Here is a 15,399-nt window from a genome sequence, read left to right on the forward strand (position 1 = left end):
CTTCTCTTGACGATGCAAGAGATTCATTAGATACCTTCCCATCCAATACTTTGGACAAACTTTGTTGTCATAGTAAAGCCTTCATCTTGATGCTCCATAAATTGAAACTGTTTTGACCGTCGAATTTTTCAACTTCAAACTTTGTCATAGCCATCCCTCAAGATCTCACATAGAGCCCGACGATTTGTTGGGATTAACAGGTTATCAAAGGCTAAGTTAAAGTGAAATAGTGAAAGCAAATAAAAGAAAAATCAACAATCACATACAGAACACTAAGATTTAAGTGGTTTAGCTCATTTTGATCCTATGTCCACTAGTGGGGTCAATCTCAATTAATTCTGTGACGCCCCCAAATCCCCACGCCCGAACACGGAGAAATTGAGACGTCCGGATGGTGACAACCCGGGTCACCATCCCATCGACGGGTGCCGAGTGTGTGCAAGGCAACAGATGTGTACAGAGAAACACGCAGCGGATAACGAAAGTCATAACTAAGTACCAGAATTTTTCTTAACGTAATACAAGCTGTTTAAAACGTATATAGATAAAATATTACAAAACACAAATACAGTTTTGACAAATATAAAAGATAGCATCAGCAACCCGGCGGAGCCGCATCCTCGGGCTCAGCCTCCTCCTCTTCGTCCTCTAACTCTGCACCAAAAGTTACGGAACCACGAATGGTACCGCAGGTAAGTAAAACCCAAACACTACCAGATAAAAACACATAAAACTCAAACAAGATGCATAAACCATGCCCAATGCACAAAGCCCATAAAACACAAGTTTTCCACACACGCCAAAAACCCATTTGGCCAAAAAACACATCCTTTCCGAAAAACACGCCAAAAGTCACATTTGGCCGCCAAAAGTCCATTTGGCCCAATATCTCGCCAGAAGTCCATCTGGCCCACGCCAAAAATCTCATTTGGCCTCATAAACCATTATCCAATTTTAACCGTATGCACCATGACCTCCCCTAGGGGTCATCCGCACACCCTGGCTCCAGTGTCACACCGTAGAGTACCACCACGCATGTGACACCTAACGAGCGATGCCCAGTTCCGCGCCCCGCGCGTGCGTAGCCAAGCATCCTCTAGCCCTCGCCAGCGAAGGGCCACGGAGTCGGTGAGTAGGGCGATGCCCGGTTCCGCGCCCGGCGCGTTCGTAGCCAAACATCCCCTAGCCCCGCTCCCGTCATCGCTCTCGACAACTCAGGGGACATCACTCAGTTTATTCCGCTCCCGAGTGACCAGAGGAGCTCCACCGAGATAATAACCCATCCCGGCTTGGGCTCGTAATACACACGCACCCGCAATACACTTACGCCAATACACAGGCTTTTCACATAAATCCACAAACACACGTGCATGCACCATGTAATGCCATAACAATGCATAATAAAATAATCCAACAATCATAAATCAAATAAACAGGCAACTCCGTCCTCCATCCATCCGACCCCCGAAACTCCTCGGACTCAGTCCGGAATCAACAACCAACAACATAAATAATTAAATGAGCAATATATATTAAAATCTAAAAATAGGGTTTGGAAAATACTTACAGCGCTATATGGCAATTTTAGAAAACAAGCGGCGTTGCAAACGGCGGAAAAACAGCAACGTCACAGTGAAAATTCACTGTGGCCGTGGGTTTGAAAAACCCACTTTTGAACGGGGACAAACTAGGACACGAGATTGATAGGGAATGGTCTAGGGATGGTTGTGAAGCTATTGGAAGTGGTGGTTGGCCGTGGGTGGCGGCGGAATCGCCGGAAAATGGCCGGATTACCCAAAACGGAAAGCTAGCTCGTACGAGCTGTTCCGGTGGTCGTTGGAGGCCGGAAATGGGTGGGTTAGGACGGCAAGGAGTCGGTGATGAAGTGGTGAAGAAGTGGTGGCCGTAGGTGGAGCAACGACGGCGGATCGGAGCCAAAACCGTGCGGCTTTGTTGGGCTTTTTCCGGCCAAATGGCCGGCCGGTTGGGGGTGAGCTTGGGTGGGGTGGTGCACCAGAGGGAGGGGAAGAGAATGAGACCGGTGGGAGGCCGAACGGTGGCCGGACGGCGGCGGTCTGAGCTGAAGAAGGGGACGCCGGCGTGAGGGAGAGGGAGGAGAGAGAGAGAGCTCGGGGGGGGTCCGAACGCGGGGAGAGAGAAGAGAGAAAAGAAAAAAGAAAAAAAGAAAAAGAAAGGAAAAAGAAAAGAAGGGAAAAAGAAAAAAGGAAAAAGAGAAAAAGGAAAAAGATGTGAAAAGAAATGAGGTCCAATCCTCATTCCGGGAAACGAAACTAAACCGCCAAAAAGATTAAAAACCACAAAACAACTTAAAGAAATAAAACACAACATCAAATAAATTAAATTAAATTAAAAATCAATTTTAAAACGCAAATAAATTAAAATAAATAACTGATATATTAATTAAAATAAAAACAATTATTTCAGTGAAAATACACTCAAAAGCGGGTCATCACAAATTCACTATCAACAAAGGTGGAGTACAAGAGATCAATCATAAAATCCTCAATCCCAAAGTCCCAATACACCCAATAGGCTTTAGGAATTCTCACAAGAGGACCTCTCTCTCTATATAAATTTTCAACTACTCTTAAGTGCCAAAAGTATGAAATATGGTAAAAGCAATACGTATTTATATTGAAACGGCATGGAGCCCTTGAATACAAACATTCACTCGAGCGCTCAAGTGGAGTACCGAGCGAGGCTCAAGCGAACATTAGGGCTAACGTTAGCTCGAGCTGAGTGTTGAGCGAACTCTCAAGTTGGCATCCCACTTGAACTAATTGTCAAGCAAACTCTTGGGTTGTGTCTAGCTCGAGCTAACTATTGAACAATTGATGAGTGGACTCATTGTCTAAAGCTTCACTCCAGCAGCAGAGACATAGCTCGAGTGAACAATCTATGGATGCGCTTTTTTAACAAGAATCAAGCCACCTATCAACAAGCCCCTTGTGTGGTGGGGGTAAGGTGGATCCCTTCCAACCAAAAGCTCTTACCATTGACATTATTATTATTATTATTATTTTGGATACGCATGATTAATTTATACAAGCATGAGAGTGACTTTAATCACTGTTCAAATATATGAATCTTGAAAGCTGAAAGTGTTAAAATAACTCTGGCCTTTAGTTAGTGAGACAACTGCAAAAAAATTACATAAAAATAATCCCACAAATTAATATGGTTTCATGTGATTTGTTAGATGTATTTTATAATAAAAATAAATTTACAATATAATCAATCACATTAAATCATATCAATTTATAAAATTACTTTTATGTAATCATTTTCTAATTAAAATATTTCTATCAGTTAAAAGGTGGAAAGCAAGCAGAGTGGAGTATTGTACAAATCAGAACAACCTGATGGCAACGCATGAGACAGAATAGTCGGCATCGGAGAAGGTTTTGCTTCAAAGTTCATGTATGATGTATGAAATCTTTTGAAGTGATGGTGGCCCTTTTGGGTTCTTGCCCACTTCAAGTTAAAAGAAGCTGGGAAAAAGGATGCTGCAAAATAAATTCAGTACAGTGATTCTTGTGCTGAAGGTCAAGTCTATTTGAACTAGGCCTAAGCTTAAAGCCCAGCCTCCTGCACGTTCTCACTCTTTCTGGCTCTGAGTGACCAGCCCGACGCAGCGTTTACTGTTTCACAACTTCACCTTTGTTCTAATAGAAAATAAGCTGAGAAGCAAAATAAACTCAATAAATGGGTAAATCTCTAGATGGTGCTTAGAGCGCTCATCTATGACGTGAATTGTGAATAAAAGTAAAGAGATTTACCCGAAATTTATGTAATTCAGTACTAAGGCTTGCGTCTACATATATTGAAGGGGAAAATTTTACTATATTTTTATGTTTATTTAAGTTCTCATCACCTCATTTTACTCTCTTTTACAAGAATGATAAGAGAAGATGAAAGGTCACAAAAAAATCAAAGTTGATATGTTTTAAACTCCATTTTGATTAATAATATATCATTTATAAATAATAATGAAATAATTTATAAATAATAGTAAATAATTTGTTAATATTAATGAACTTAAAATTTGTTTTCTAAAAAAAAAAAAAATCTATACATAAATCTTACACTACACACTTCTATTTAATTAACATAAATTTCTTATTTTTATTATTTTATTTAAATGCACACATATTTAAATTTTAAGATAAAAAATTAAAAATAATAAATTATATATTAATTAGATTAGATAGAAGTGTTTTTTTTAATTGTCGGCAGCCACACATAGCGATTCTCCATAGATATAAGTGTGTTATGTAGAACTTTTATGTAATTTTTTTTTTTTTTAAAGGATTGTAGATGTTCATCATGAGTGATTTTCCGGCCACCGAATGTCGAGGCGGTGCCGAATCGGGCCCCAACAGGCGACAGCATTGACTGGTTTCCTTTTGGATTTTATGTCTGTCCATTAGCTTTGTTTTACAGCCCCTACCGAATATGAATGAATGAATGCGTACAATTTCAGAACAGCTTGATCCTACGTGTCAGTCTGTCAGATGACGCCCATAGGCCATATGAATAGATAATTCACCGACCTATACATAACAATAATAATAATAATAATAAAACTAGTCTCGAGGGGGCTAATTGGAATGGGCCTTTATTTTTTAAAATAGAAAAATATATTTATCATATTTTTTTTATTATTTCATCATCTCATCATATATATTAAATGATAAATTTATAAATAAAATATAATAAATAATTTCTAATTATTTAATACTATATTATAAAATAATAAAAATTAAGATTATCAGTAATATTATTCTTTAAAAATATATTAACATTGAGGATACCTGAAAACATAAGGAAAGATTATTGATGAGTAGATTTATTTCCAAGTTTTTTAAAACCCCGAAACATGACTGTGTCTGTTTTTATGGCCTAATTAGGCTAATTTGTCCATTTTAGTTTTGAATATATTTAGTTATACGTAAGTTTAATGTATATAAAATTATTTTCATTTATAAATTTATTTTTTATGATTTTCTTTAAACCTAAAAATTAGATCCCGTTTGGATATTGAGCTAAATTGAGTTCTTTTTTAATAGTAGTGAGTTAAGATAGTAGAGTAAGTTTTATAAAGCTAACTTAAGATATATTTGGATGTTAAAATTAGTTTAGATATATTTATGAGAAGTTAAAAAAGATTGTTGGTCTCACATATAAATATGTGTTGAGTTGAAAAATATTATAGGTCTCACTTGTAAAAAAATTTTGAATTGAGATAAATTGAAAATTGATTATTTGAATATTAGAATCAGTTTAAAATTAGATTAAACTGAATTGATTTCAATTAAATTTAAATTCCTAACAGGTCATTATTCTCGTTGTATTAATGTGAACTCAACAATCTAAATTATGTTACCAACCTACAAATTTTTTATAAATAAGACATTAGCTTACCATTTGGTTTTTATTTTATCGGGATGTGATGCACGTAAATGAGAAATTTTTATGCCCTTTTGCCTGGTTTGGTTATTAAGATGAGATCTCATTTTATATAATTATTATAATTTTTTTAAATTTATAAATAAAATATAATAAATAATTTCTTTTTTTCAAATTTTAAAATAAAAAATAATATTAAAAAAATAATATTTTATTCAATTTTTATCACATCTTAAACCTTAAAAGTTGCTACATCAGTTTTTTTTTTTTTTAATTGTAAGTAAAATATACTTATTCATGCACAATCAAAATACAAATTTATAACCATCAAAATGTTAGAACAGTTGGTACGAATCGATATTTCACGGCTTTAAAATTAAGAGTTTGAATTCGGATATAAATTGAAATCACTTATAGTAATAAACACTAACTTTTAAATCATAAGATAAGTTTTAGACCAGTTAAATATTTTGAAGATGTTATAATGATAGACTCATTTTTAAAATACTAGCTATAACTCAAACCGAATATTTCATAAGAGAAAAAGGCTCGTATGACTACATTAAGAATAAGTAATACGCTTGTCCATGTCGCCTTCCTTCTAGGAAAAGAGAGACACAAATTTATAATTTTTTAAAAATAAAAATAAAATACATGGTAGCCGCTCATTCTTTAGGAATTTGTAGCCACCCCATAGTGGGACGGCGCCGGATCAGGTCAAAACAGTACGACTGATATCCCTTTGGATTTAATATTTATTGAAATAAAATCTGATCTTCCAAAACGCTCCGATCCGATGACACTATGTTTCCAAACCAAGACCAAGCACATCACTAGACGCTATCAACTTTTCAACACAAGCAGAGCACCCACCAAACAACTCTTCATATTTCCTTTTTAAGTTTTGATACCTACGAATAAATTTACATACCGATTTATATATGAATATTATTACCTTTCTATTTAAAATTTAAATTGATATAATTTTTATTAAAATCTAACTTTCTAACTAATTACATTGAATTAGTATAAATATTAGTGCGTAAAATTACTTGTAATTAAAATTTTCATTTCCTAAACAAGATTTATGAACGTTGCATTACTGTATTTTCTACGTAGTCTTACTTTTCTTTTGGAGCAAGTTTAGTAAATAAGTTGAGAATTTTAAGTTGAGATAAAAATTTAAAATATTATTTTTGAGTATTATTATTATTTTGAAATTTGAAAAAATTGTATTGAAATTTAAAAAAGTTAAATTATTTATTATATTTTATGTGAAAATTTGATAAAGTTGTAATGATAAAATAAGAATTTTGAATTGAGATGAAAATTTTGAATTGAGATGTGTCTTCCAAACCTACCCTTATTCTATAAAATTATAATTGTATATAAAGGCAACATGTAAAAGCAAGATTTTGATTTTCATTCCGTTCCAGTTAATTTGCTAATCCGGTGTAGCGTCTGGTACACTCTACTACCACGTTTTGTTTTGTTTTAAATTTCGGTCATTCTGGTCTCGTTTCGGCCATTTAGGTCAACTTCCAATCATTTCGGCCGGAATTGGACGTTTCGGTACCAATTCCATTTCAGGATATTTTTATAATTTTCTTGTATTTAGATGACATTTTTGTAAATTTTAAATCCAAATTGGATTCAATTAATTATAAAATATAAAATGTAGTTATATAATTTAATTTTTTTATAACTTTAAATATGTCACTTCATTTTTTTAAAATATTATTTTTTTAATAATTTATCTATTCTTTTATTTTTATTTTTTGTTTTTGTGTCTCATGATTTTTTCAACATATATTCATTTTATAAATTTTCAATTTTTCTATATATATACATATACATATATATGATACATACTTACATATATATATATATGTATTTATTTTATTAATTATTAGTTTATATATACATATAAATATTTATATATAACATATAATTTATCCTAAAATGATACACTAAAATAATATTAGAATCGAAATATTTCATTTCAATGCCTAATCAAAACGGTTAAGTATTCAAAACTTTGTGTAAAAGACTGTTTTCTTTACAAAAGCACTTCTTTAGTTTCTTTAATGCCCATTGGCATGTGTACAGATTTTAAAAGCCTTTTACGCATCAAATGGCACTCAATAGGATAGTTCACCGACCTATAATTAAAAATATGTAGGAATATTAGCCTAGCCAAACATCGGAGACATAAAAGAGATTTTATACAAATAAATATATAAACTGACGTGGGTTTCACGTCATACATTAAATATGTTTTATAATAAAAATACATATATAATATATGATATATCACATTAATTTATGTTAATTTTATAAAATATTTTTGTGTCAAGAATAATTTTATTTTTATTTTAAAAAAATATTATTGAGTAGTATCAAAGCAATTAAAATACTATTTGTTGTTTTTAACTTATCAGTTAATTATTTAATGTCACCTCAAAACATAATAATAAAAAGATGATATTGGTGGATAGTTTTTCTTTTCAATTTTGCTAAAATGCGATGCCCCCAACCCGTTGGATCTTTCTTTGGAGCATTAGTTCTTCTTTTAGATAGAAGGAGACTTTGAACCAGCTGGGATTGCAGGGTATATATGTATACTTCTTGTATCAATATTTAGATCCAATTATTTTTTTAAATTAAGAAATAAATGCATTATCTTCATTCTATTGTATTTAATGTTGTGGTCCATACTATATATCAACACGTAACATTTAAAATAATAAAATCCACAAATATTTATAATGTCCATCTCTTTCTGAGTGGTCGACAGAAACTTCTAAGAAATTTCATTCTCATCCAAACATCAATTTAGTAACAAGAAGTTTCATTAAAAAAAGTATATAGACAAGACTAGCTTGCTTACAAAGTTCTTGAAATAATATAAATTATTTTTTAGTAATATTACGTAGAGTCATAGAGTACGTAAATACTGTGTAGTCGCTTTAAAAAATAGTAAAATTTACTATTAAAAAATATTTCTTTTCATATAAGTCCATATTTATTTATTTACTTTTTAAAATTATTATGTAGCGTTTCCGCATTAGTGACTGTAGCAATCATTTATCTTTATTTTTTGAATTTGAATTGATTTTGACGGGTTCAAGTCTAAAAAATAATACCATGATATTAAAAAATTACATAAAAATTATAAAATAATTAATTTTATATGCATTATTAATTTTCTGATCTTGAACTCCGGTGGTCCTGAGTTAAAAATTAAAGATCATGATTCATTACAGCTAGATAGGAGATAGGCTGCTTGAGATTTGAAATCTGATTTGAGGATCGCATGACCTCCACATTCATTGTTAATGTTTCAATTATTTATTATTAAGGACCACTCCACTAGCTAGAACTCTTATTATTATTATTATTATTATTATTATTATTATTATTATTATTATTTATTTTAATTTATTGTATATTTTTTAATTTTTAATTTTTATTATTAATCTTGCCTTTTTAAAGAGCTGGACGTTCAAAGCAAAATAGTAAGTCAAAAGACAGGAAGCGAACCAGAAGGGAAGAGGAAGAAGCAGAAGAAGAAGAAGAAGAAAGGGTGTGATCGAGATGATGAAGTTGTTGGAACTTCCTCTTGTTTTGAGAATGATTTTTTGGGTAGCTGTTTTAGGAGTGGCTGCCTTATTCTTTCATCTTTACAACACTGTTTGGGTAAAGTCTAAAAGGATCAGAAAACAGCTGCGGATACAAGGAATCAAAGGTCCTCCACCTTCGTTTTTTTCTGGGAATCTGTCTGAGATGCAGAAGATTCAATCCCAGGCGACGAAAGCCCCAAATCATGCTGATCAAATTGTTGCCCACGATTACACTTCCACTCTCTTCCCATATTTTGAACAGTGGAGAAAAGAATACGGTACTCTTCTTCTTCTTCTTCATGTTTCTTCTCCTGTACTCTGTCTTTTTTTTTTTCTGTTCTCGTTTGAATATTCTTTGCTTTTCGTACCCTGTCTGGTAACTTTGAATTCATATCCATGGCAGCATCATGTGTAGATCCCTAGGGCATACATACATACATACATATATTGTATGTATATATGGAGGGCTCACGGCTCGTTTGAAAATTTGTGTTCTCGTTTTAAATGAAGATAAAAAGGAAGGGCTTTTGTCTCTCTGCATGAGTAACACATGCTTTTCGTTTCTCAATATCAGTGTGAAATTGAGATGATTGGAAAAAGACGGGGGTCGTGTTTGGTTGGAATTATGTTCGTTCCTTGAGAAAATAGATGTTATTGAAAAAGAGAATGGCTAATTGCAATTAATGGATTTTCTTGACTTTTTCAAAAGCTCTCTAATTTATGCTATGTTTTAAGTAGTGAATTAAATAGTCAATGCGATTTAAGATTCTGTGTACATATTAAAAATATCTTAGATTATTTGTAAATAGTAATAAATAATAATAAATTATTTATAAATAATATATGAAATTATAAATACTCTAAAAATATCTATAAATAATTGTGTTTCCAAACACAACCTAAAATTTCATAATAAAAAGTTAGGAAGTATCACTGTGACTATTTCAATATTCAATCATTTAGTAATTAATTGTTCGAGTTTATAAATTTTTTTACAATTAACTCTCTCTCTACCAAATTTTTGTTGTGAAATTTATTTTAATTATAAAAGAAATTATAATACAATTTTTTATTTATTTTTTATTTTTTTTATCATTTTGTGGGATTCCACTTTAATGATACGTTGGATGTATAAAAACACTTAAAGATTTCTTTTGGAAAGGTTGGCGCATTAATGCCACATATGCCACATGACTAATGAGGATCTTAAGATTAACATATAAATGTCACATACAAGACACTTTATTAAAAACTAAAAATAAAAAAAAATTATATAATTAAAAATTATTGTGGAAATGATATAATTTTAAGAAAAGTTTAACAAATATTTGATAAAAATGTTGATATTATTAAACTGAAAAAATTTAAATCAATTTATTAAATCAACAAAAAGTATTTATATATTTATATAACTACTTAAAATAGAACAATTAGGTTTTGCTCAAGTGGTAAAAGTATTAGGCTTGGGGTATGCTTCCCTAGGTCTGAGGTTCATATTGCCTTAACTGCAAACAATTTTTAAAAGCTATCAGATTGAGAGATTTTTCTCTTGAATTATCCTAGGTGCATTTGCAGAAAACTCAATGAAAACCTGTTCACTCACGAAATTAGTTGGGACACTGTTCTCAGAGACCTAGTGTCAATAAAAAAATAACTATTTAAAAAGAAAAAATAAAAAAAATGTTATAAAAACAAAAAGTATTTAAGAAAAAACTAACAAAATCCTATAAATATTTATAAAAAAAAGTCACTAATATTAAAAATGGAACTTAACAAAAAACCAATAAAAACTAAAAAGATTAAAGGATTTTGCGAATTGATAAAAACTCAAAAGAATAGAAAGGTACATGATTTTGTGAATTGATTTATAATTTTTTTTATTGTTTTTGTTTCGACAAGAAATATTTAATTTGCTAATGAATTTTTGTAATGAATAATACTATATATATTAGTTGAATACGTAAACGTTGTATAGTTATTTAAAAAAAAATATAAAGTCTATTATTAAAAAATTAATTTTTTTTATATAAATCTCATATTTATTTATTTATTATTTTAAAATAATTACATAATATTTACACATTCTCTACTGAAGAATCATTAATCTTTTGCAAGTAACTCCCTCTTTACATTGTCCGTCGAAGTCACTAAGGACAAGGTTGTCACTTGTCACAAAGGACATATAAGAGAAGTTTAACTAACGTTATGCTTGAAGTAAATGGGATAATGTGTCATTCACATCAGCTTGTAAATATTAATGTTCTCTTAAATTTAATCAGATCCTTATATTTGAAACATCTTAAAAAATTAATTATGAAACAAAAGCGACAAGTTTTAGAAACATGGGTGTACGTACTATTGTTTCACTCAATTATACAATAGATGGCTCCGTCAGACAAGGCCCTGGTTTTGAGCAAACGGACGGTCATCTTTTGAAATGCAAACAATCGGATGCATCTCCACGTTTCAAAACTATACTAAACTTGGCAAGTTGCACCTAATTTCTCATTTAGTAAGTTATAAGTGAATGATGGTGATAGGTGACAATGACATTAATAATGTATAGTTTATGAAAAGACCGTAATATTGATCGTGACTAAAGATGATATAATCGATAACCCATGTGAAAATCGATGATTGAACTCAAGAAATTCGAATACAGTTTGAGATTAGCTAAATCTATCAAGCTGTAAATCATTATTTTTTAATATAAAAAATAATTTGTGTAAGTTTAGAATATGTAACCATCGTATGACAAAAAAAAATTAAAAAAAAAAAGAGAAAATCATTTGTAAAAAATCTCTTTTTTTTTTTTTTTTTTTTTTATAATAGGTCGTACTTTTTAACGCGATTTGAATGTTGTGGTTTTATATATGTAGTATTGCTTAAATCTTTGAAAAGTAATCCTCTTGCAACCTATTGCATGCCTAACGTCAAATCAACTTATATTGGAGTTGTAAATCTGATATTCTGAAATACGTGTACAGGTCTAATATACACATATTCAACGGGGATGAGGCAACATTTGTACGTGAACCAGCCGGAGCTAGTAAAGGAAATGAACCAATGCATAACTTTGGGCTTAGGAAAGCCTTCTTATGTATCGAAGAGGCTTGCACCCATGCTTGGCAATGGTATATTGAGGTCCAACGGCCATATTTGGGCACAGCAAAGGAAAATTGTTGCTCCTGAGTTCTTCATGGACAAAGTCAAGGTACTCAATCTATAAAATCCTTTTATTAGGTTTTACAATATCTTATATTACATTAAGTTACACGAAAAGAAAATTAATATTTTTAATAGTGAATTTTCCTCTTTTTATAAACGACTGCACAACGTTTCCATATTTCATGGCTGTATGTAGCATTATTCTTGTCTAAATGATATAATCTTATTTTTCCATAGAGTTTTCATTTATAATATAAAAAATAAATAAGAAAGAAAAAAGATACTTGCAATCTTAAGTTGTGTAAATCTTGCATTTTTAAAAAAGTAAATAAATCTAAAATCTATATGAGAAAATTATTTTTTTAATGATAGATTTGATTTTTTTCAAAAAGACTGCGTGAGGCTTATCCACCTAATTATAACTATATATATAATCTAGGATTACTCGATAGAAAATGACGATGATCATGGATACTAAATGGTAGGGCATGATGGGGCTAATGCTCGAGTCAACACAAACATTGGTGAGAAAATGGGAGGACTGCATCGAAGCTCAAGGTGGTATGGCAGCAGACATTCAGGTGGACGAGGATTTGAAGGGTGTCTCAGCAGAAGTGATCTCAAGGGCTTGTTTTGGGAGCTCTTATTTCAAAGGAAAAGAAATTTTTTTAAAGCTTCGAAGCCTTCAGAAGGTTATTTCTAAGCAAGGCTTCCTTTTCGGAGTCACTAGTTTCGGGTACGTTAATCCAAAGAGTTTACATATCATCATGATCTCTTCACACGCTATATTTATTTTATTTTTTAAAATTTATTTATTTTTTATTTTATTTTTTTAAACTAATTGAATTCTTCTATTTATCATCTCGTGTACAGCACACATTTAGTAAGAAAAAAAAAAAAAACAATTATGTATAGTGTATAGGGTGAGGAAGATGTGTAAAATTTTTAACATGCAAATAGATCCTAATATCAATGATATTTTTCACCTTTTTAAACCTTTTCACCATTATGAAACCCCTTAGAAAATGTTCACTCTTTTCCTATAGTTGTCTCGGCTTGTTAGTCATGCACCTCAAATTGAATATAACATATATCTTGCACCTTTCAGTTTTAGAGAGAACTATGTTATGGAAAATTATATACACCACATTCCATCTCACTTTCATTCCATTATGTAAGATGTGACATATTTATTATTATTGGGTGATCTTTTATTTGATAATTTTTTATCATCTAACAGTGATAAATGTGTTACATCTTACATAGTGAGATGAAAGTAGAACGTAGGTGTACGTGGTATATAATATTAGAAAATACTTTAGTCACAAAGAGATTACACAAAAATAAATCTACAAACTAATGTGGTTTGATATGGTATGTCATATTGTAAAGTTACTTTTATTACAAAACAAATCTAATATATTTTATGAAACCATATTAATTTATGAGTTTATTTTATATAATCTCTTTATATCTATAACAGTTTTTGTTAGTATTACTCATTATAACACATGTTTGCTTTAAAAAAGTCAAAGTACTTGTACTTTTTCTATGGTAAGTTGATGTAATAATAGGCTTTCACATCAACATATTTTTAAGTGTGCCGATAAACAGGCTTACAAATAGATTTATTCTTTAACAAATGGCAACAAATCAATATTTCCACGTGACACTTACAATAGTGAAGTGGGTTGTTTTCATAGAACAAGGAAGCGAAAGGAGATTAGGAATTTGGAGAGAGAGATTGAGACATTAATCTGGAAGGCAGTGCAAGAACGGGAAGAGAAATGCTTAGAGACGTCAACAACATGCGAGAAGGACCTAATGCAATCAATACTAGAGGGGGCCATGAATGATCAAAGTATGGACAAGGATTCATCCAAACGCTTCATAGTTGATAATTGCAAGAATATATATTTTGCAGGACATGAATCCACTGCCGTTGCGGCCTCGTGGTGCTTGATGCTACTTGCTTTACATCCAGAATGGCAAGCTCGTATCAGGACAGAAGTTGCTCAACTGTCCCCAAACGGCTTAGCAGATATAAATTCAATCCTGCAGTTGAAGACGGTATAGATCAATCATCATAATATGTACATGTGGCCATGAAAATAAGGTACTTCATTTAAAGTTATCTAAACATCGTTTTCTTTTTATTTTTTTTCAGGGTTGACTGCAAAATCAGTACTTGGATTTTCATGTTATTACAAAACGAGGCTACAATTTTCAGCTTTTGCAATATTAGTATCTGAAAATTAAAAGAAAGAGTAATGCTACATACATTCACTTTTGAGTATTCTTTGCACACTTCACTGATATAATTGTCTACATGAATTTATTTTTAATAAGTAGCCAATCACATCAATATAGTGTACATAAAAGTATGCAAAAATGATTACAAATAGAATTTTTGTTTCTAAAAATATTAATAAAGATATTTATTTACAAGTTTTTTTACTCACAAGTACTAATATTGCGAAAGTTAAAAACTGTGGCATCGATTTGTAAGAACGTGAAAATTCAAGTACTGATTTTGCAATTAAACCCTTTCTTTTTTTAAATTAATCATTCCAGGTAACTACTGTGATTCAAGAAGTCTTGCGTCTATATCCACCAGCAGCCTTTGTATCAAGAGAGGCTCTTGAAGACACCCAAGTGGGAGATATTACTATTCCCCAGGGAGTATGCTTGTGGACTTTGATCCCAACACTGCATAGAGACAGCAATATTTGGGGAAAAGATGCAGATGAGTTTAAACCTGAGAGATTCAACAATGGTATTTCCAAGGCTTGCAAATTTCCCCAAGCCTATATCCCATTTGGATTGGGTCCTCGCCTATGCTTGGGCAAAAACTTTGCAATGGTTCAGCTAAAAATCCTTCTGTGTCTGATTATCTCCAAGTTTGCTTTCTCCCTATCTCCCAAATACAGGCATTCTCCTGCTTATAGAATGATTGTAGAGCCTAAACATGGTGTGCATATCCTTGTTAAAAAGATTTGAAATGCCAATCGATGTGGCAGCCATGCATACACATGACTTGGATGTTTAGGGCTCGTCCAGCTGATGCAATGTTCATGAAAAGTTTCAACTACTTGTAATGAAGAATGAATTTTCAACTGTATATCTATTTTCATGTATTGTCTATTAATAAGCTACCATAGAAATATGTTTAGAGTAA

General features: G+C 31.5%; 1 protein-coding gene across 2 annotated transcripts; it reads left to right on the forward strand.

Annotated features, from left to right (window-relative positions):
• Positions 1–8,930: 8,930 nt before the first annotated feature.
• LOC122318180 (cytochrome P450 714A1-like) lies at positions 8,931–15,399 on the forward strand. 2 transcript variants are annotated; one of them, XR_006244755.1, is made up of 6 exons: positions 8,931–9,331; positions 12,041–12,267; positions 12,707–12,957; positions 13,925–14,291; positions 14,389–14,488; positions 14,796–14,923. XR_006244755.1 is itself a non-coding variant. In XM_043135367.1 (5 exons), the coding sequence occupies exons 1-5, from the start codon at positions 9,028–9,030 to the stop codon at positions 15,219–15,221; spliced, it is 1,575 nt and encodes a 524-aa protein (XP_042991301.1). In that variant the 5' UTR covers positions 8,931–9,027; the 3' UTR covers positions 15,222–15,399. The 2 variants fall into 2 exon arrangements, 1 of the variants encoding a protein (XP_042991301.1); XM_043135367.1 differs by lacking the exon at positions 14,389–14,488 and having other exon boundaries at positions 14,796–15,399.

Source organism: Carya illinoinensis, chromosome 8, assembly GCF_018687715.1.
Source record: "Carya illinoinensis cultivar Pawnee chromosome 8, C.illinoinensisPawnee_v1, whole genome shotgun sequence".
Taxonomy (NCBI): Eukaryota; Viridiplantae; Streptophyta; class Magnoliopsida; order Fagales; family Juglandaceae; genus Carya; species Carya illinoinensis.

What these genes read in the sequence shown, in the direction of transcription:
- LOC122318180 (XM_043135367.1), top strand. Translation starts at nt 9,028, where the DNA reads ATGATGAAGTTGTTGGAACTTCCTCTTGTTTTGAGAATGATTTTTTGG. An exon ending in ACAGTGGAGAAAAGAATACG is followed by an intron (nt 9,332 to 12,040) that starts GTACTCTTCTTC and finishes ATACGTGTACAG; the next exon opens with GTCTAATATACACATATTCA. An exon ending in CAATCCTGCAGTTGAAGACG is followed by an intron (nt 14,292 to 14,795) that starts GTATAGATCAAT and finishes TAATCATTCCAG; the next exon opens with GTAACTACTGTGATTCAAGA.